The 22,115-nt window shown below is 33.7% G+C and overlaps 1 protein-coding gene across 3 annotated transcripts in view; it reads right to left on the reverse strand.

The window, feature by feature from the left end:
- The window catches only part of LOC134706827 (voltage-dependent calcium channel type A subunit alpha-1-like), a 119,234-nt gene extending 97,587 nt beyond the window's left edge, over nt 1-21,647 (reverse strand). For all 3 annotated transcript variants that reach the window (XM_063566130.1, XM_063566131.1, XM_063566132.1), the window contains exons 1-2: nt 21,005-21,647; nt 15,062-15,317 (exon numbers count right to left, since the gene is read on the reverse strand). In XM_063566130.1, coding sequence (XP_063422200.1) covers nt 15,062-15,317; nt 21,005-21,461 — 713 coding nt within the window. In that variant the 5' untranslated portion in view covers nt 21,462-21,647. The remainder of the gene's footprint in view (nt 1-15,061; nt 15,318-21,004) is intronic.
- Nucleotides 21,648-22,115: the final 468 nt, after the last annotated feature.

Raw genomic sequence — 22,115 nt, forward strand, 5'->3', positions numbered from 1 at the left:
TTTTAATTATGGGATAAGGAAACATAATACTAGGTTTTGTTCCCGGTTGAGGATAACCAACATTTCTTTTTTATTTGCTCAGAGTACAATGATATAAGACACATCTTAATGTTGACATACATATTGACTTAATACTTTTTGGAAACATGTTATTCTCTTATGATATAAATATTGCTATTTTAAATCTATATTTGTTTGAAATTGTTTGTTTTTTCCATTTGTTTCCTTTTCTTTTTCAATTTACTACACTAAGTAAGCTAAGTGTCTCTTCCAATCCTTATATGTATATATATATATATAATGAGAATGACTTGTAAAGGATATTTACATGAATAAATGATGATTAATTCCCTGCATACTTAAATGTACTATACATTACGGTGTTAACACTGTAAACATTTATTTCATTGTATTTGCTCATAAGTAGTATTCATTTATCACAGACTATGTTATGTTATTTTAATTAATTAATTTACATGTATATCTTGTACATGTAGTATGGCTTTTATAGGCTGTGTCTGTTGCTTAATCTGTTTCATATCTGTATAAATAAATTATGTTTTAAATTAAATAGATATTATGTTGAAAGTCTGTAATATTTTCCACTGAACATTTAAAGCGATCATCCATTAAGTTACATAATTCTTCTTCTCATTAAGGAACATGAAGGAAACATCCACAAAAAACTCCATTAAACCAATATTCCATATTGTTTTGATGTCATTAATTTGTTAATTTTCTGTCCAAAACATTTTCCAGAAACATTCCTTCTTAAGTCTTTTTTATTAATGTAAATCAATTGTACTTGCATGTTCATGCATGTGTGTTGCAATTGCAATTGCAGTTTTCAATTTCCTGAACTAACATTTTTCATTCAAAACACAAAAGTGCCACTGGACTTAAAAAGTAACAATAACCAATCATTAATCTATTGGTTCACCTGCGAAAGCCTATGCATGTAATGTTGAAGACTGAAAAGGGGAGAAAGACCACCATTTTTATGGTTCTAAAGAGTAAACTAATTTACTTCATATAAATTAACTCCTGTTTTCTTTCTAAACCTAATCATATGGGTTAGATGTGATGGGTGTTCCCTTGGTATTAATAAAGACAAATTTAATAAGTAATTATTATGCTCCAACTGTCATATCGATTTTTGATGATGAAATTGACATTTAGGTTAAATTGCACCAATAATATAACAATGTTATTGATAAGTACACAAATAAATATCTATGAAATAATAATTCTATATGAGGTATCTTGGTGGTCAGAAAGTAACTTTTCAGTGTAACACCAGCTGTTTGTTAAGCAAAAATGTCATCATGAACAAACCGAAAAAACATCAAGGGAGAGACACCAGATAAAGATAGTCCAGATTAGACTAACAAATTCAAATAGAATTGGATCACGAACCAAAAACCTAAAATATGTCTACAACAAAATGCTTTCAATACAAAACGCAATCAATGAAACATGTCATCTCTTACTTTGATCCTTTCTTATGCCAGAAGAGCAAATTCAAAGCTTCAGTGAAAAAAGACTGGAAACTGTGAAATAACGTGTACGTTCACCATTAAAGAAATTATTTTTGTTCAAACAAATATCTACATATATTGACTGCATGAACGTTCAAAGTGTAGATTTAAAAATACAAACAATCACAGCACAGAAGCAATCAAAAAACATTGTCAAAAAATCAATTCTTGGTAATATTTTATTCCTAACAAAAAGAAATGACATTTTACAGTCCTACTTAATTTATTTATTTACATCGTAAACCAAGAATCAATGAAGTCATTCAATCACAAATTTATTGCCATTTTATTCAAAGATTTTTATTCGCTGTCATATCTAGATTTTCAGTATCAAATCAAAGTAAATGTCAAGCTCACCAACATCAAATAAACATGTCTTTATTATCGATACATTGTCCATTCCATTGTGTTCTTTGTTCGAATTGAGATAAACGAAACAGTGTTTATACATGGCTTAGGGAAACAAAGTGAAATTATGTATAAATCGACATTATGTAGTTCAAGTCAATAAGACAACAGAGATTTGTGTTTAACTAGAAGAAAAAACGATTGCCTATCAGAATACACAATCTTTTGTTTCCATTTCCTTTTAAGTTATTTGTAAAAGTGCTTAGTCTTACTATATGACTACAAAAATGGCGACCGTAACACTCATATCAGAAAAACTCCTTACTGCCATATGCACACACTCACTCCTGCCTGGACGGACACTAACATAGAATTGAATGGGTATTTTTTATTTGGGTAAAAATGCGTTGCCGAAGTGCATTCTGTATGAAATTCTGAAACGCTTCATACTAATTCTTACAATGGAATTTATTGGCTTCAGCTATGAATTGATGAGTTAATTTAAAGCAAATTCTCGTTTGTTTTCCCTTGCACTGCAATGCCGTTGTTATAAGGAATACGTCATGATTTTGATGTTAAAAAGTCTCGCTTTTGTTTTGAACCTATCAAGTCTAAGCTGTCTTGTGAAACATGCATGTAATGTAATTGTTCCAGTATAAATATCAGCTAACAGGTATATTTTTAGATATAGAAATCCTCATAAAGTTCTACTTCTAACGGTGTCAGCTATATCACATTAAAAAAACTCTGGCTAAACTAACCAGGCAATCATAACAGTCTAATCCATGACGACACCAACACTCACTGCAGAATAACTTATACAGAATATCATCTGACTAACGAATACAAACAATTATCACAAATATCATCTGACTTACTAACATATACAAACAATCACCACTGAATATCATCTGACTAACTAACAGATACAAACAATTATCACAGAATATCATCTAACTAACGAACACTGACTGCCATCCGCCTAACAGATACAATCATTCGGGTATAGATACAGACAATCACCACAGACTATCAACAGCATAACAGAGACAACCATTCGGGTAATAGATATAGACAATCACCACAGACTATCAACAGCCTAACAGAGACAATCATTCGGGTAATAGATATAGACAATCACCACAGACTATCAACAGCATAACAGAGACAATCATTCGGGTAATAGATATAGACAATCACCACAGACTATCAACAGCCTAACAGAGACAATCATTCGGGTAATAGATATAGACAATCACCACAGACTATCAACAGCCTAATAGATGCAATCATTCGGGTAATAAATCGGCCAATCATCACAGACTATAAGCAACCTAATAAGGACAAACTTTCGGATAATAGATAAAGACAATCACCATAGACTGCCATCCGCCTAACAGATACACTCATTCGGGTAATATATATAGACAATCACCACAGACTATCAACAGCCAAATAGATACACCCATTCGGGTATATAGATATAGACAATCACCACAGACTATATACAGCCTAATAGATACACCCATTCGGGTATATAGATATAGACAATCACCACTGACTATCAACAGCCTAACAGATACACCCATTCGGGTATATAGATATAGACAATCACCACAGACTATAAGCAGCCTAATAGATACACCCATTCGGGTATATAGATATAGACAATCACCACAGACTATAAGCAGCCTAATAGATACACTCATTCGGATATATAGATACAGACAATCACCACAGACTATAAGCAGCCTAATAGATACACCCATTCGGGTATATAGATATAGACAATCACCACTGACTATCAACAGCCTAACAGATACACCCATTCGGGTATATAGATATAGACAATCACCACAGACTATCAACAGCCTAACAGATACACCCATTCGGGTATATAGATATAGACAATCACCACAGACTTTCAACAGCCTTACAGAAACACTCATTCGGGTATATAGATATAGACAATCACCACAGACTATCAACAGCCTAACAGATACACCCATTCGGGTATATAGATATAGACAATCACCACAGACTATCAACAGCCTAACAGATACACCCATTCGGGTATATAGATACAGACAATCACCACAGACTATCAGCAGCATAACAGAGACAACCATTCGGGTATATATATATATATAGACAATCACCACAGACTTTCAACAGCCTAATAGATACACCCATTCGGGTATATAGATATAGACAATCACCACAGACTTTCAACAGCCTTACAGAAACAATCATTCGGGAAATAGATACAGACAATCACCGCATACTATCAGCAGCATAACAGAGACAACCATTCGGGTAATATATATAGACAATCACCACCGACTATCAACAGCATTACAGATACAACCATCATCGGGTAATAGATACAGACAATCACCGCATACTATCAGCAGCATAACAGAGACAACCATTCGGGTAATATATATAGACAATCACCACAGACTATCAACAGCATTACAGATACAACCATCATCGGGTAATAGATATAGACAATCACCGCATACTATCAGCAGCCTAGCAGATACAACCATTCGGATAATATATATAGACAATCACCACAGACTATCAACAGCCTAACAGATACAATCATTATCGGGTAATAGATATAGACAATCACCGCATACTATCAGCAGCCTAGCAGATACAACCATTCGGATAATAGATACAATCACCACATACTATCAACAGCCTAATAGAGACAACCATTCGGGTGATGTATACAGACAATCACTACAGGCTATCAGTAGTGTAACAATCAGTCAGGTAATAGAACAGAGACAACCACGGGTTATATATACAGGCAATCATCACTGACTATCAACAACCTTACATATACAATCATTTGGGTAATAGATAAAGACAATAATCACAGACTGTCATCCGCCTAACAGAGACAACTATTCGGGTGATATATAAAGACAATCACCACAGACTATCAGCATCCTAACATATACAATCATTTGGGTAATAGATAAAGACAATCATCACAGACTGTCATCCGCCTAACAGAGGCAACCATTCGGGTGATATATACAGACAATCACTTCAGGCTACCAGTAGTGTAACAATCTGCCAGGTAATAGAACAGAGACAACCACGGGTTATAGAAACAGACAATCACCACTATTTATCTGTCTAACAGATACAAACAATCACCCCAGAATATCATATGTCTTGCAGATACAATCATACAGGTAAAAGATACAGACAATCACAAAAGACTATCCGCAGCCTAACAGAGACAACCATTCGGGTAATATTTATAGACAATCACCACAGACTATCAACAGCCTAACAATGACAACCATTCGGGTAATATATATAGACAATCACCACAGACTATCAATAGCCTAACAGATACAATCATTCGGGTAATATATACAGACAATCACCACAGACTATCAACAGCCTAACAATGACAACCATTCGGGTAATATATATAGACAATCACCACAGACTATCAATAGCCTAACAGATACAATCATTCGGGTAATATATACAGACAATTACCACAGACTATCAGCAGCCTATCAGATACAACCATCCGGGTAATAAATACAGACAATCACCACAAACTATCAGCAGCCTAACAGATACAAACAATCACCCCAGAATACCATATGTCTTGCAGATACAATCATACGGGTAATATATATAGACAATCACCACAGACTATAAGCAGCCTAATAGATACACCCATTCGGGTATATAGATATAGACAATCACCACTGACTATCAACAGCCTAACAGATACACCCATTCGGGTATATAGATATAGACAATCACCACAGACTATCAACAGCCTAACAGATACACCCATTCGGGTATATAGATATAGACAATCACCACAGACTTTCAACAGCCTTACAGAAACAATCATTCGGGTATATAGATATAGACAATCACCAAAGACTATCAGCAGCCTAACAGATACAATCATTCGGGTAATATATACAGACAATTACCACAGACTATCAACAGCCTATCAGATACAACCATTCGGGTAATATATATAGACAATCACCACAGACTATCAACAGCTTAATAGATACAATCATTCGGGTAATATATATAGACAATCACCACAGACTATCAACAGCCTATCAGATACAACCATCCGGGTAATATATATAGACAATCACCACAGACTATCAACAGCCTATCAGATACAACCATTCGGGTAATATATATAGACAATCACCACAAACTATCAGCAGCCTAATAGATACAATCATTTTGGGTAATATATATAGACAATCATCACAGACTATCAACAGCATTACAGATACAACCATCATCGGGTAATAGATACAGACAATCACCACAGACTATCAACAGCCTATCAGATACAATCATTCGGGTAATAGATATAGACAATCATCACAGACTATCAACAGCCTAATAGATACAATTGGGTAATATATATATAGCCACAGACTATCAGCAGCTTAACAGATAAACTGATCGGGTATAAACAAACAATCATTAGAGGACATTATTCGGTTAACAGATACAACCACAGACTAGTGTTTGACTATCGGACACAGAATAGGAATCGAATAATTGATACAACAATCATAAAATACCATCATCCAGATAACAGATACTAAATATCGCCATATACTTTCATCTGACGAACAAATGCACAAATACTGACCACATGTTATCGACTATTTAACAGATACAAACAATGACCATAGACTGACATCTAAGTAACAGATGTAGAAATCACCAAAGAAAACCATCTGGTTGTCAGTGGCTTGTGACACAACCACGAGACATTCATTTGGAAAACAAACACAGACACTCACAAAGAAAAATCAGTTGACTTAATAAGTAGATTAAACAGCGTTAAAGATATGTTGTTGGTGCTTTTTTAACACAAAAATTGCAAAAACGTTTCTCAACCCAACGAATTAGATAACTATTTCCACCAACAGATAATAAGCTGTTTCAATATATTTCAATGTGTGGTCGTCTGAAAATAATTTATTATGGAAAACTATGGCAAAAAGACGGAAATATCGTACAGACAGGATATTATATAAAATAAATTATAACTTAGGAAATATTGATTGCTATACTATGAATACTGTTGTCATTTCAAAACACCATGCTTCTTTTATCACGTTTGCAACGAGATTTATGTGGTAAAAAGATTCTTCCGTAAACATTTTAATGTTATAAAACAAAATGTATTGGCAATTAACGGATCTTGAAGTTCAGGTCCATCTCATATGTTTTGTGTTTCATTCACCTAACATTATCTAAATGTGTTATATAATTAATAACCAGCGGTGCAACGACATCTTCAATAAATAAGTAGGTTACGAATATAGAATAAAAAAACATTCTAGATTTATAATGAAATTTTCTTTATATTTTTTTCTTATTGTTGGACGAGAATTTTTAATAAGTTCGTGTTATTATAAACCATGTCGATACCCAAAGCGTAAACTGCTGATAACATTCCCGAGGACTAATAATCTACAAGCAGCGGCGTGGACTTAGTGATTGAAAATATTTTGATATACACTTCAATAAATTCACGTTTCTGGATTTACCTTCATGGACGCTCAAACTTAAACATAAAGCCAGAGATGGGTAAATACGCTGCATTGGCAGGAGTTGTGTGACCAAATCTACCTAAACAGAATACTAATAACCGTTCTAATCTAAAGTATTTATTTTGCCTGAGGAAGTTCGAATCGTAATTATATTGATAATACTCATACTATAGTTATTGATAAAATGGGAAACTTTTCCTTTCCTATTGTTGATTTTCCGTTTAATGCTTATGAAGGCTATGAAGTGTATATATCTCACACAGTTACATGTGCAAGTGTTTTCATTAACATATCGAATTTCAGCGAACATAATATTTTCATTACCACCGTGGCTACCGTGAACAATCTCAGAAGAATGGTTTCAGGCCCGTAGCCAGGAATTTCCAAAGGGGGGTTCGTTGGACTCACAAACTCGACTTTAACAGTCACAATTCGACCAGAACGTTGACTTTAACAGTGCATATTTGTTTTCAAGGGGGGGTTCGTCCGAACCCCCCGAACCCCCCTGGCTACGGGTATGGGTTTAGCTTTTTCTCTGAAGAGGTCACTGTGTATCATCTCTGAAGGATGGTTGAGTTTTTTTCTCTAAAGAGGTCACTGTGTATCCTCTCAGAAGGATGGTTGAGTTTTTTTCTCTAAAGAGGTCACTGTGTATCCTCTCTGAAGGATGGTTGAGCTTTTTTCTCTGAAGAGGTCAATGTGTATCATCTCTGAAGGATGGTTGAGCTTTTTTCTCTGAAGAGGTCACTGTGTATCATCTCTGAAGGATGGTTGAGTTTTTTTCTCTGAAGAGGTCAATGTGTATCATCTCTTAAGGATGGTTGAGCTTTTTTCTCTGAAGAGGTCAATGTGTTTCATCTCTGAAGGATGGTTGAGCTTTTTTCTCTGAAGAGGTCAATGTGTATCATCTCTGAAGGATGGTTGAGCTTTTTTCTCTGAAGAGGTCACTGTGTATCATCTCTGAAGGATGGTTGAGCTTTTTTCTCTGAAGAGGTCACTGTGTATCATCTCTGAAGGATGGTTGAGCTTTTTTCTCTGAAGAGGTCACTGTGTTTCATCTCTGAAGGATGGTTGAGCTTTTTTCTCTAAAGAGGTCAATGTGTATCATCTCTGAAGGATGGTTGAGTTTTTTTCTCTAAAGAGGTCAATGTGTATCATCTCTGAAGGATGGTTGAGCTTTTTTCTCTAAAGAGGTCAATGTGTATCATCTCTTAAGGATGGTTGAGCTTTTTTCTCTGAAGAGGTCAATGTGTATCATCTCTGAAGGATGGTTGAGCTTTTTTTCTCTGAAGAGGTCACTGTGTATCATCTCTTAAGGATGGTTGAGCTTTTTTCTCTGAAGAGGTCAATGTGTATCCTCTCAGAAGGATGGTTGAGTTTTTTTTCTCTGAAGAGGTCACTGTGTATCATCTCTTAAGGATGGTTGAGCTTTTTTCTCTGAAGAGGTCAATGTGTATCATCTCTTAAGGATGGTTGAGCTTTTTTCTCTGAAGAGGTCAATGTGTATCATCTCTTAAGGATGGTTGAGCTTTTTTCTCTGAAGAGGTCACTGAATGGTTGTTTACCTTTATCTTTAGAAGAGTTTAGGGAAGATCATCTCTGATTTCACTTGTAAAGATATGACGTGGGACATCTTTGAAAGGGTTGTTCGGGTCTTTTAAGAAGAGGTTACCGTAGACACCCTCTGAAGGGTAATTATTTTGTCTCTTTAGAAGAGATTATCGAAGACATTCTCTAGAGGGTTATTCATTTTTCTTTCTAGAAGGGATTACCGTAGACACCCTTTGAAGGGTATGCCAGCTTCCCGATTAGAAGCGGTCACCGCGAACCACCTCTGAATGATTGTTTAACTTTTTCTCTAGACTGAGAGTCACGGTAGACCATCTTTTTGAAAGATTGGTCTGCTTTCATTTTAAAAGAGATCACGTGGACCATCTCTTAAGGGTTGCTCGGTATTCTTATTAGAAGAGATCACGTGTACAAACAAAATTTAACATTACTATACATACACGGGTCTTTTGGTTTAAAAAAAAATACTATATGCCCTGTGCTCGTTTCACAGAGCAAATCTATCCATATTTAGTATATATTATTATTCGACATTTCTCTTTCATTTTCGTTTATGGTTAAGAAACTTGAAACCAAAAGTAATGCGTCTAGATTAGGATAAAAGTGGTACTTATCAAATATGTGAAAAATAGAAGAAGAAAAAAAGTTCCCTCAAGTGGAAAGGCATATTGTATGAATTCTGGCTCGTTGTAGAAAATTCATTATGAAAACGTGCAATATGATGAATAATATATGAAATGTTTTGCAATATACTGATAACAGTGATTCACTTGTTTTGTCGAAAGAGCAACTCATAGGAGTGCTCTATTCAAGTATTTATTGATTAGTAAATTATTTCCAGAGGATCGGCAAAACATATATAGACAAATTATTGCTTGGCGAATGAAATAGACATAAATGTGTAACGTTTAACCTTGTAGTTCCAGAAAGTCGATGGATTAAGTGTTTAAGCATACAGATTTTAGCAGTTGTCTATTTATCAGAAAACATATGTCATTATATATAATCTTGGCAAACAAGTATACCATGATAACATTTTTATTTCCAAACTAGTATTGGGTAGACTTTTTAGTCGGTGCTATTTTGGATTGGACTGTCGTGTAAATATATATTTTTTGTATACAATAAATTGGAATTTTTATTTCAAAATGAACAAAAAAAATCGGTTCCCTTTCACTAAAAGTTCGTTTCTACAAACTGTTAGTTTAAGTAAACATTGACAAAAATGGCACGAAGGAAGGGCTAATTTTACAATTTTTTTTTAAATTGAAGTGGGTGAGTTGGTGGTCGGACACCTAAGTAAACCACATGTGAATGCCTACTTTAAGAGTTATTTTGGTAACGATAAGGTATTCGTAATTTGAAACAACCCCTAGATACCAAAACGATGCCAATGAAGCTAGTCAATTTCAAAGACTAATTTGTTACGTAACACATTTTCTATGTGTGGCTGTTAATATTTACACGGTGCCGTGTGAGATATGGAAATATCCTCTTTGTAATAGGACAAGTAACAAGTCTTGATCCATTTGATTCCTTTCCAGAAGGATATCGTTCTCCTTAATCACCAATCGTTGTCTCTAAAACCTGCCTCATGTTTGCTAAAATCTTTTTAATGGCAGTAAAAGATGTGGTAAATGAAACACACACGAAGACAGATAAACTATCGATCAGGCCTTTAGCAGCGGTATTTAATGTTGCAAAATCAGTCTATTAATGCATTTGTTTGTTAAAACTGGGACATTGTGTTGTATAAATTTTTGATTAGATGATTGATGGTATGTGATGGGGTTTGTTATTGGACAGTTGATGCAGACAGCAATACCAATCAATTATTGGCAAACCAATAAATTGTATAAATATAATTTTTTATTTATCTCCTTTAGGTTTCGCCAAGGTATGCAGTAACATTTACCTTGTCACTCTAATACAGGATTATATAATGGAGCACACGAGACAGTGTTGCGTAATTATTTCCAATTAATGAATGATTACAAATATTTTTCAACAATGAGCAAACCCATAGGAATCTATAGATAGGCCCCGGGATAGATCAATAATGAAACGAGTTAATTTAAATCGAAACCTATTTTTAAAAAGCTAATAGCAGTGGTGTAACGACATAACATTAGAACAAACTGTGAAAATCAGTAAAAAGGCCTTGATTCATTAGATTTAGATATATATACTTAAAATGCTTCGAATGCATTTAAGAATTGAATGCTTCTTATTGTAAATTTATTGGGGTGTAAAAGCGTTGACCGAAGTACATTTTGTATGAAGCGCTTCCGCGCTTCATTCTAAAAATGTACGCACGGTCAACGCTTTTACAACCCTATAAAGTTACAAAAAGAAGCATTCAATACTTAAAATTACATTTTTTAGCTAGGATTATAAAAACACGATTTTTATGAAGTTTAATGTAATTCACCTGTGCACTTTATAGTGGGACCTCGTGTCATCATGAATGATAAATGTTATTGTCTAATGCAATTGCTTACGGAATAACATGTGATGTGCAATTAACAAATCAGAATAACGTATTATAATGAAACATACATCTAAATTTATAATGTAATTATTTAGGTATGAAAACGCTTTTAACAAGATTTTCTTGAACCCCTCTCGTCTACAGACGCTGGGTTTGTTGAGTATACAAAGAAGATAAGATTGGGTTTGGTGAAAATACGTGGCGGTAAGGCATTGTTTCTCATAACAACTTGTGTCTGGTTGGGTTGCATATATTACAGAGGACTGTAAACTTATGAGCTAACACGAAATAAATGCTAGTCGGTATCTAAGTTCTGTCTAAAATGTGTTCGTATCCATTGTTAATTACCTATCATCCTTTCCCCAACCCCTGTTCACGCCGGAAGAACAATGAGCTAGGGTCGTGCTTTGGGATGGTATGACGGATTAGTTTACAGTAGGTCTAGTAAAATTCATAGCAGGGTTTATATTGATATTTGATAAATATGTTCTTGGGCTGAATGACTGAAAAATTACCCATGAGAAGGTTTAGATATAAAAAGAAGATGCGGTATGATTGCCAATGAGACAACTCTCCACAAGAGACCAAATGACACAGACACTAACAACTTAAGGTCACCGTACGGCCTTTAACAATGACCAAAGCCCATACCATATAGTTAGCTATAAAAGGCCCCGAAATAACTTTAAAACAATTCAAACGAGAAAACTAACGTCTTAACTTAACAAAATTGAACCGAAAAACAAATATGTAATACATCACATCAACGAATGACTGGCACTGAATTATAGGTGAATTACTGAAGTTGACCCCATTTATTTTTTGGTTGACTGGTTTGAAACAGAACTGTAATGGTGTCGTTCTAAACAGTCACACATGAACAAATAGATAAATTAGAATACATATTGCAGGATAAAACTGTCTGTATATATCGTGACTGTGTTCTCTGTAACTTAGATATGTCAAGAACACGATCAATAGATCCGTGTCACAGTAGACAAAAATCGATTGAACACCATTATCACGTGACCATGCTGGTGACAATATCATCCACTTTATGTGTCTCCTTGTTTTCTGATTAAACTCTCTTTCTCTTTCGGCGACTGAACCTCTGTCGACGTAATATATTATATTTTAGTATATATCCAACGCTGTCAAGACAAACATCTTCGTTTGCCTGACATGGATTGAGTGAGAAAGCATAATAAGTTCATTACGTCAAAAACTTGGAGACAAGGATTGGTCAATATATTTCCAAAGTTTGATTAAAATGTACTGTAATGTATTTTTCCAGTCTTGTTTGTTATGTGAAAAACGTTTATGTAGCATTGATAGTTTTTCGAAATCAGGTCCTTGGTACTACTAACTTCATTTAAACAAGAGGTCATCAGGATTATGTGCTTTCCTGTTGGCCTTAATTACAAATCAATCTGATGTCTCGTTGACGTGAATCTATAAATTCTTTTACTACCATAATAAACATAAAGGCTATACAAAAAAGCCAACTCGGTGTGTTATGATATACATCCTTGGCTTGTAGTCGACGACTACCATCTTTTCGAGATCGTATTTTAAAAAGCATAAAAATCTTAAATGTCTGTTAATATTGTTTGCGAATTTTTCAGTTCCCTCCCTACTTGCCTTTCCATCTCAAGGACAGGATGCTATATAAGAACGTACGTAATGCGCTCTTTTTGACCAATATAAACATATTTTTACACTCTGGATTCTAATTTTGGAACGTAATATGCCATATGGCCAATGAAACTATATTGTTTACACTGGGAAGAGAGCACATTACGTTCTAAATTAAGAATATCGACTCCTTGAATTTCAATTTGCAACAAATTTTTTGCACATTCGTTACTTGAAAATATAATTTTACACATTCGGTACTAGAACCATGAGAAAAACAAGTTTATACATTTTTCAAATTTAAATTGTGACCTTTGATATTGCACTTAATCCACAGTTATATCAGTTACTGCATACATACAATTATAGCTTCAATTTATGTATACTAAGCCGTTATCTTCTTTAAGTCATGTGCCTATTTGTGATTATATATAAAATCTATATATATCAGTGGCGGATCCAGCCATTTTAAAAAGGGGGTTTCCAACCCAGGATAAAGGGGGGATTACATTCAAATGCATTGATCGGCCAAAAAACAAGGGGGGTCCAACACCCGCATCCCCCCTTTTCCATGGATCCGCCAATGTATATATAGTTATTTCATGTCATGAGCCCATTATCAGCAATCCAAATCAGAGATTTAAGGAAATAATTCGTCTTATCATGCGTTGTTCGTTAATTTTTATCCTTGCAAAAGTGAGTCCATATTGTGGTGTGGGATCTATAAAAACACGTCTGATCGGAATTCCTTTATTGGGTTTGTTCATTCAAATTTACAGTAAAGAATAAAAGTCACTCTCTCTGTCCATTTGAGAACCATTGGAACAACACTAGGGGTCCGAAGCTTGGTTGTCTGTTGCATAGCCCAATTTCTTAAACCCAACATACCCTCATTTTCAAGCAGCAGTCTAACACTTTATCGAACCTATACCTATTGCATTGCATTAGTCGTTAATTTGTTCTCGTCCTCCATATACATGAAATATCTGTTACTGGACGTTAAGAGTGCAATAATCAATCAATCGTACGATTATGAACAACTAGAATTGATAATAGAACTTATAACACTATTTCACGAAAACATCTATTTGAAGAAACGCAACTCAGAAAGGATTTAAAAATTCAAACACGAGTTGTCTTGCTTTTATAGTGATACTTATGTTGGTTTTGTTTTACTATGATGCTAATTTTCAAACTGAAAAATGATAAAAATCTATAACCTTTGTTGATGACACAGATAATGTCCGTTTCCTTTTGAAATGAATCAGTTTATAAGGGGGTACGCTTGCTTTCGACTTATATGACGTTAAAACGTCAAATTTCAATTCAAACAAGCGAGACTAATATTTCTTGTAATATCTTGTACAAATGATAACATACATAGCCTACATAGTGTCAGTTGACATGAAGGAAACATGTCTGCATCTCGTGAGATTTTATTATGCAATATAAAAGCTTTTGTAAGATATTAAAGCTATTTTCATGATATTACTAATCTTGCAGCGAAAATAGCAGCAATTTCCTTTTTGCACTTGGGGGAAAGTTTCTATTATAGTTTGTGCTTACTTCATTGTCGTTTACCAATCTATGTAATTACAATTATAAATCTATTATCATTCGTTATTCAACATGAAATTTTCACAATTAATTCTCCATATTATGTGCTGTTATTCTCCGTTGACGATTCAATGGTTCTATATATATAGTATATATATAAATATATGTAACAAAAATTTTATTTAAGCACTAATGCTTTTAAAGTCGCTAATTAGCTCTCTTAAAGTCAACAATGCTTAATTTGCATCCAGTGAAACTATATAGAAATTCTTGCAATAAAATGTTAGTTAAATACAAATGTATATTACAAAGATAAATAAACAAATGATACTTACTCGGGGTAATGTTTGACATTTTTAAGGCGTGTTTGTAATATGGCACAAGTTCGGTAGTCGGAGGTGTCGACTGCCCGCCGCCTCAATGCCGGAATTTTTGGACCCTCTTCATCTTCCTCCGCCAATTGATGTAAAGGCGAAAACATGGACGGCGATGCGGCGGGGGTAGCCAGGGATGCACGACGGCGCTGGGATATGTGTCGGCTTCCGGTAGCTCCAATCATCGTGCGGGCTTTGTACCGGAGCCTCGTCGCAGCTGAAAAATACAAAAAAAGAACATATTTAAACAAAGTCATACAGGAACTGTTTAACAACATATCTTGCCAATTCAATAGACTTATTGATAGAGGTTAATGTTATTTTTGGTGCAATCACTGCAACTTAAGTTACTGTGTTTTGTGAACTACTGTGGATTCTTTATTATTCGTCGGATTCCAATTTTCATGATCTTCGTGGATACAGGTGAACCACGAATTAAAATGTTCAACGAATTACACCTTTTCTATAGGCTTTGTGTGGAGAGATTGACAGAACCACGTAATTAAATACTTGAAAAAGAAAGACTTGTTCAATCCACGAAAACTGCAATCCACGAAAAAAAGTGAATTCACAGTTACTGCAACTTATATTTAAATCATTTTTTTTTGCGGTTTGGACAAGACTGACATGTCTTTGATCTTTATTGAAATTATATATACAAATCAAAAGTTAATATTGGCCAAAGTGTAAGATATCCTCTAAAAGAATGACAGATCGATGATATCATAGTCATGATGGTCTTACTCCTTGTTCTGAGTACAGAAGCAACACATACAGATTTCAATGTACTTGGTTTAATCAGGTCTTTGATCCAAACAACGGTCCCACACTCGATGCAAGCGCGCTATGATCAGTGATATTGCCACAAACCTACTTTTGATGTATGATTTATTTTCAGGATATGAAATAAATTTTTATTTAGTTATAGAGACAAGACATTCTCTGAGAACGCAATTACACTGTTATTTGACTTTGGTCGAGATGAAGAGTGTGATATTTATTTCTGGTCAGGTACAGTAGAAAATTTTGCCGTACAATAGGTAGAAAATTAACCATCTTCTAAATTGCTAACTTTTACGTCAATTTAGCCTCAGTCGGAGGAGAGCCAACGGGAATTCATAACACATGGAATTTTTACATCAAATGTGAAGCACGACAAACTCATAAAAGAGAGACAAAATATATCAATGGACATTCTAACAAACTGACAAAGTTGTGGCAATAATAAAAAAAAAAAGACAAAAAGGACGAAAAGTACACAAAACACAACACAACAAGAAGAACTAAACCCCACAAAAATCAGCGGGTGATCTCGGGTGCTCCGGGTTCCGAAGTAAGCTGAATCTCACTACACACAATGTTGTTTTTAACAGACGTCTGTGGTTTTCAAAATAAAAGCTTTCGGGAATAACTATAATACTAAAAAAAAATAGTAGCAACAAAACTAAATTGAAACAGAATTTAAATATATCGGTAAAGTTTGTGTCTTCAATTATTTAAGTATCCAAAACTACTACAGTTACATAACGGTGGTCTTCTTTCAGAACGGTTCTCAATCTGTGGATACGGGTCAAAATCATATGCCATAATTTTAATAATTATTTACGTATGAATTAGTTTGAAAATGCATAGCACGTACATAGTTAACAATTGGCGAATCTGATGGTATATACTATATATAAACATGTTTTACTTACGAAACACACATTTCCCTTGCAAAATAAAATGGAAAGAAATCGGAATGGACCTCCCATCAGATAATTTTGAACATTTTTTTATAAAGATTTGAGCTCTCAAAGTACGAACCCTTTAATCTCGACGTATGTTTTGCAAAACTTTAATTAATTAATATATATATATATATATATGTATACCATTCTATTGATATTGCTTATTTCTCTTATTTGAATACTTGTATAAGTACAATGTATTTTAGTAACTTTTCATAATATGTATGACTAGAGAATGAATTTGAATAACATGCATCGAAACAGGAACTTATTATATATATTTAACTAACATATCTTGATATGACTATATAACTTGATATCCTACTTAAGTTAAAAAGTTTTAGACACTGTTTACTATATTTCTGTTCTGATCTACACATTTTGAATGAATGTTAAGTTTGGAGAATCAAAATATATATCATTCCTATTTCTATATTCGTCTGTAGATCACATAAAAAGTAAAATCACAAAAAAAATGAACTCCGATGAAAATTCAAAACGGAAAGACCATATTCAAATGGCAAAATCAAAAGCTCAAACACATCAAACGAATGGATAACAACTTTCATATTCCTGACTTTGGTTCAGACAGTTCCTTATTTAGAAAATGTTTTAGTATTTCATTATTTAGAGTTTTGTTGTTAATTTCAGCACAGCCGAATTTTATTCAAATACGATCAAACGGTTTCCTCTTTCTATTTAAACATGATATTGTATTTGATCTACTTCATATTTCACTTTTAAAATGTGCACTGTTTGTTAAAGAAGCACACATTTCTTCATACTATAATCTATCAATTATTATCGTAACCAATAGGTTTAAGTGAAGTTTATGTGATTTTATGTACTCAGTAATACGGAGATATGGTCTAACTATCAAGGCTAACAATTGTGTGATCCCATTAAGTATGTGAATCTGATTTGTATTTTAAATTCACATTCAAACAGTAAAATTTGTATTTATCTCAGCTTTACATTAAAGTACACATGTCATTAGTTCAGTCAGGTATGAAAACCATGATCGAAATATTTAGGTCCAGACTACAGGTCCTTTTTATATAGTCATTCACTTTTTGTCATCTTCAGTAAACTTTTTCCTGATTGAAACTGATTAAGAAAATAGATTACAGGAGAAAAGGACATTTTCAAACAACGATTCTCTCAAGATTGATTTTTTATTCAGATTCAGCTCAATTGTGATCAGTTCGAATACACGAAAAAGATTACGTTGTATATTTTGAATATATATAAATTAGTTTTCATACTTTTCAAATAAGCTTTCATCAAAAGAGTCTTTAAGTTGTATATAGCCACCAATCTGAATACTGTCTGTTCAATTAACAGATATAATTATAAATAACAACGTGTTAAGAAAATAAAACTTCATGTTGGTGGCCTAGCTTGTATGATAGAAACTATCTTCCACCCTATCTCCAACTCGTACCTTAATTTTTTTTTAAGGTAAACATCTTTCTCTTACACCATTCTTTAATTAGGAACACGAAATTTAAATCGATAAAAATGCACGTTTCCTCCTAAGCAACACGAAAAACACAAATGTTTACCAATAGTATGCAGTATTCATCTGCTTCTTTTATGAATAAAACGAGTTGTAGCTAATGAGACTGACTGTTCTCAAAACATAAATAGCAGTGACTATGAAGAGTGTCGTCAAGCTATTCAATTTGTATAAAACCTATTTAGCCTCCAAAAGTAAAGTGGCACAGTTTACCTTTAATTTAATGGTTGTTTTTGGAGAAGGGGTCAAGTATGTATTTGGAAGCTTTTAAACTAGACTCAATAATCATAGTTCACAAAGATGATCAGAGTGATGAGAGGACATCAATTATAATTATACTAAAGGGTACTTTACCAAAGTATTTGTATTGTCTTAACTTTTCTGTTTTCGTCATATGTTTTTCCTTTTTAAACTTAGTTCCTCCATCAAAAAAGAGTTCATGATGACCTTTTGGAGCTGAAAACTTATATTCGTTATCCGTACTGAATAAATAGTTGCTCAATTTTCTTGTGTGTATTCTTTTAAATCTTTCAACCCAAGAGGAATCTCTTTTCTCGGTTTGTTTCTTATTCTGTTTTTTGCTCAAAACTGCAGCTAACTCAGGGTCGGTCACAAGTGTCCGTTTTCCATCAACAGAGGAAGCGGAAGCTGAAAGGGCAATATTCCGAAACCTTGAACCTGTATTATTGCCATTGTTTCTATTTTGTTCGACTCTGTTTATATCCCTGTGTCTTTGTCGTGCAAAGGCAATTCTTGCAGCAGCCTCACCCATTTTTAACACAGTTTAGCTTATAATCCGCATTTCAGACCGAGTACAATTCTATTTTTTAACCAACAAATCACAACATTCCGGGTGGTAATTCGTTCCACACAGAGACAAATATTACACCTTTTACGAATTTTGTTTTTAAACAGTATTCCATTTCAATATCTACGCAAATTGATCCATGAACTACAACGTCATGTCTACTTATAAAACAATAATCCAAAAGTCACCATCAACATTCGAGAAGAGAGAACTAATCAGAAAGGTTGAACACGATCAAATGTGTACTTCAGCTTCATGGAATCAGAGACATATATACACATAGACATATTTTAACCTTAAACATGCATTATCACAATAATCAGGTTATTTAAAAAGAAAATCCAACAATAAGAAAGTTCACGTTAGTTGTCATTTAAACTACTCTTTGTCAACAATAGAATGAGATTGTCAAAAATAATTATTGGTCGACATGCTTGAATTCAACACTAAAAACTTATAAAACATATTCAGTAGTCACATGATTTTGATTTCGAAAGAATAAAAAAATAAGAAACTACGTTAGTAAATGCATTCAGTACACATTTTTTCAACTCTTGTTTAAACCCCTTCTGTTTATGTATCAGTATTTTGAATACGAATAATTTTTAAATGGCCCTGCATGTTGTGTAGTCACGAGTTATCAGGGTCTACGACTATATATAAATGAACGCAATTTAGAGAAATAAAAACATTGTAATGTGTCCGTTAGGCATAACATATGTGTAGGACTGAACAAACTTATTACCAAAATAACAATATTTCAGCTTTTAACGCGATTGAATCCGTCGACCCAACAAAGTGAAACTTCAAAATAATATTCACAAGAATTCTTTTTTTTTTCATTGATGACGTTGGTATGCGAACGTATTCTAGTGAAACTTGATACATTTTGTATATACAGAAATCATCACTCCATTATTGACAGTCTAAATTTCAAGATAGCTTTCAGTAAGTGCCAATATATGTTTTTGCTTCGGGAGCTTATTAACGTTGGCTTGAAGTTGCATTTCCCGTCCGTTTGTCCGTCTATGTGTCGAAAACAAATGCTTTACGGATTGTAACATGAGTATTCCATAATCGATTGGAACGAAACTTCTGTAAACAGAAGACACGGAAAGGAGACAAATTCTTTTACTTATGGGGTCAATAGGCTTTTGATTTTTGAGACCATGTTGAGTTTTTTTTTGTTAGTTTAAAATGGAATTTGTAAAGTTGGAAGGTGTATACTGTATTACCCCACTCCAACCCCCACCCAACCCCTCATATAGGTTTGCAAGAGTCAGAACACATGTCTAGTTTGTTTTCTGTTAAACTTTTTGTACTCCTTGGGGCATATAGTCCTTGCTTAGTCACGCATTTGTAGATTCTCATTGTAACACATTTATACAGGTGAAAAATAACATTAAGGGCAAATACTTCAAGCACACATTATTTCCAATCTTAAAATACAAGACAGACCATAGCGATCTTTTTTTTGTTTTCAATGAGTGGTTAGGAGAGACTCTTCTGACAATGCTAACTTTTCATTTATTTAATATATCAAATTTTGTAATACCGATATGATTGAGTTTATAATCTATCTCAATTGATAGTTTTACTGAATATTTAGTTCTTTCACAGATCAAGATCATTAGACTGGGGTCGTGTACTCTGAAAACAACTAACATATAACCCCATCTACATGCATAACCGAGAGATTTATTTCAGTAGAACATAAAGCTTTGTCCTATCTTTAATCTCTATAAGCAGAGCACCTAAATTCATAATCCATGTAATCTGCAGGTGTGTTTCACAATTAAAAACCACAGTCCGTGTCCCTTTTCCACAAGAGGATTTACATAACCTACCAAAAAATTTCAGATATCCCATCCTCTCACTCTTAGGCAGTTGTTTGAACTTCTTTGGTTTTTTCTCATTCAGATAGTCGTCAGAAGTTTTTTTCCTACTAAATTCATATTTCGCAGCTTTGTTGTTAAATTCCCTAAAATGAACTCGTTTGAATTTGTCAAACCACGTTATATGTTTCTGTTGGTTAAGTCTTTTATTACGTGATTTGTCAAGAATAGCAGCAAGTTTATGGTCCGTTTGCAGAAACCTTCCATTATTGCGCAATGGCGTTGCTCTGGACATAACGGTAGCATTATACACATCTGACCAAGACGAATTTCGATATTTGTTCCTTTTGTTTTCAATGATATCACTTTTATCCTCCAATTTAATTTTACTTTCATTTTTTATAAGTTCGGATCGCTTTGCCTTTCTTTGTTGTCTCAAAAAAGAAATCCGTCCAGCAACTTCTCCCATAGTTCAAAGAAAATCAACACAATAAAGTCCTTAATATTATATATATCCTGATTTTTTTCTTCAGAAAACACAATAACAGTTGAAATATATATAGTTGCGTTATTTTTAAACTTATTTTTTGACACTAATATAAAGTTTAGATTCTTATTTTTCAACCTTTAATACGGAATACACACTTTTCCTACTTCTTTCACTATTTAATGGACATTTGAAATGGATGTTCTTCTTTTGTTAAACACCCAACGGATTACTTCTCATCCTTTGTAAAAATATTTACGATGTAGATTAAGACCAGTTGTAATTAAATGTTATTGTGTATAACATTGATATTGTAACAAACACTGGATTTCAATTGGTAACAAGTTTTAAAATAAAACTTGAAAATATTTAGGTAAACTTGGTTAAGAAACTCGCTAGATACATTACGCATCTTTCAATTCAATTCAATTCAAAGCTTTATTTATAGTCCGCATGTTACATAACAAATAAACACTACAAAATGACACAGACATCTTTACTTTTAAAAACTGCCAGTTTATAGCAGAATATAACTTCGAGTATATATATATGTGGTGTTTAAGTTGTTTCCCAAAGCGGTTATCTTGTTTCACAATATTTTGTCTAAATAAGAAAACAAATTAACATTTTTTTTAG

This window comes from Mytilus trossulus, chromosome 2, assembly GCF_036588685.1.
Source record: "Mytilus trossulus isolate FHL-02 chromosome 2, PNRI_Mtr1.1.1.hap1, whole genome shotgun sequence".
In the NCBI taxonomy this organism is placed as follows: Eukaryota; Metazoa; Mollusca; class Bivalvia; order Mytilida; family Mytilidae; genus Mytilus; species Mytilus trossulus.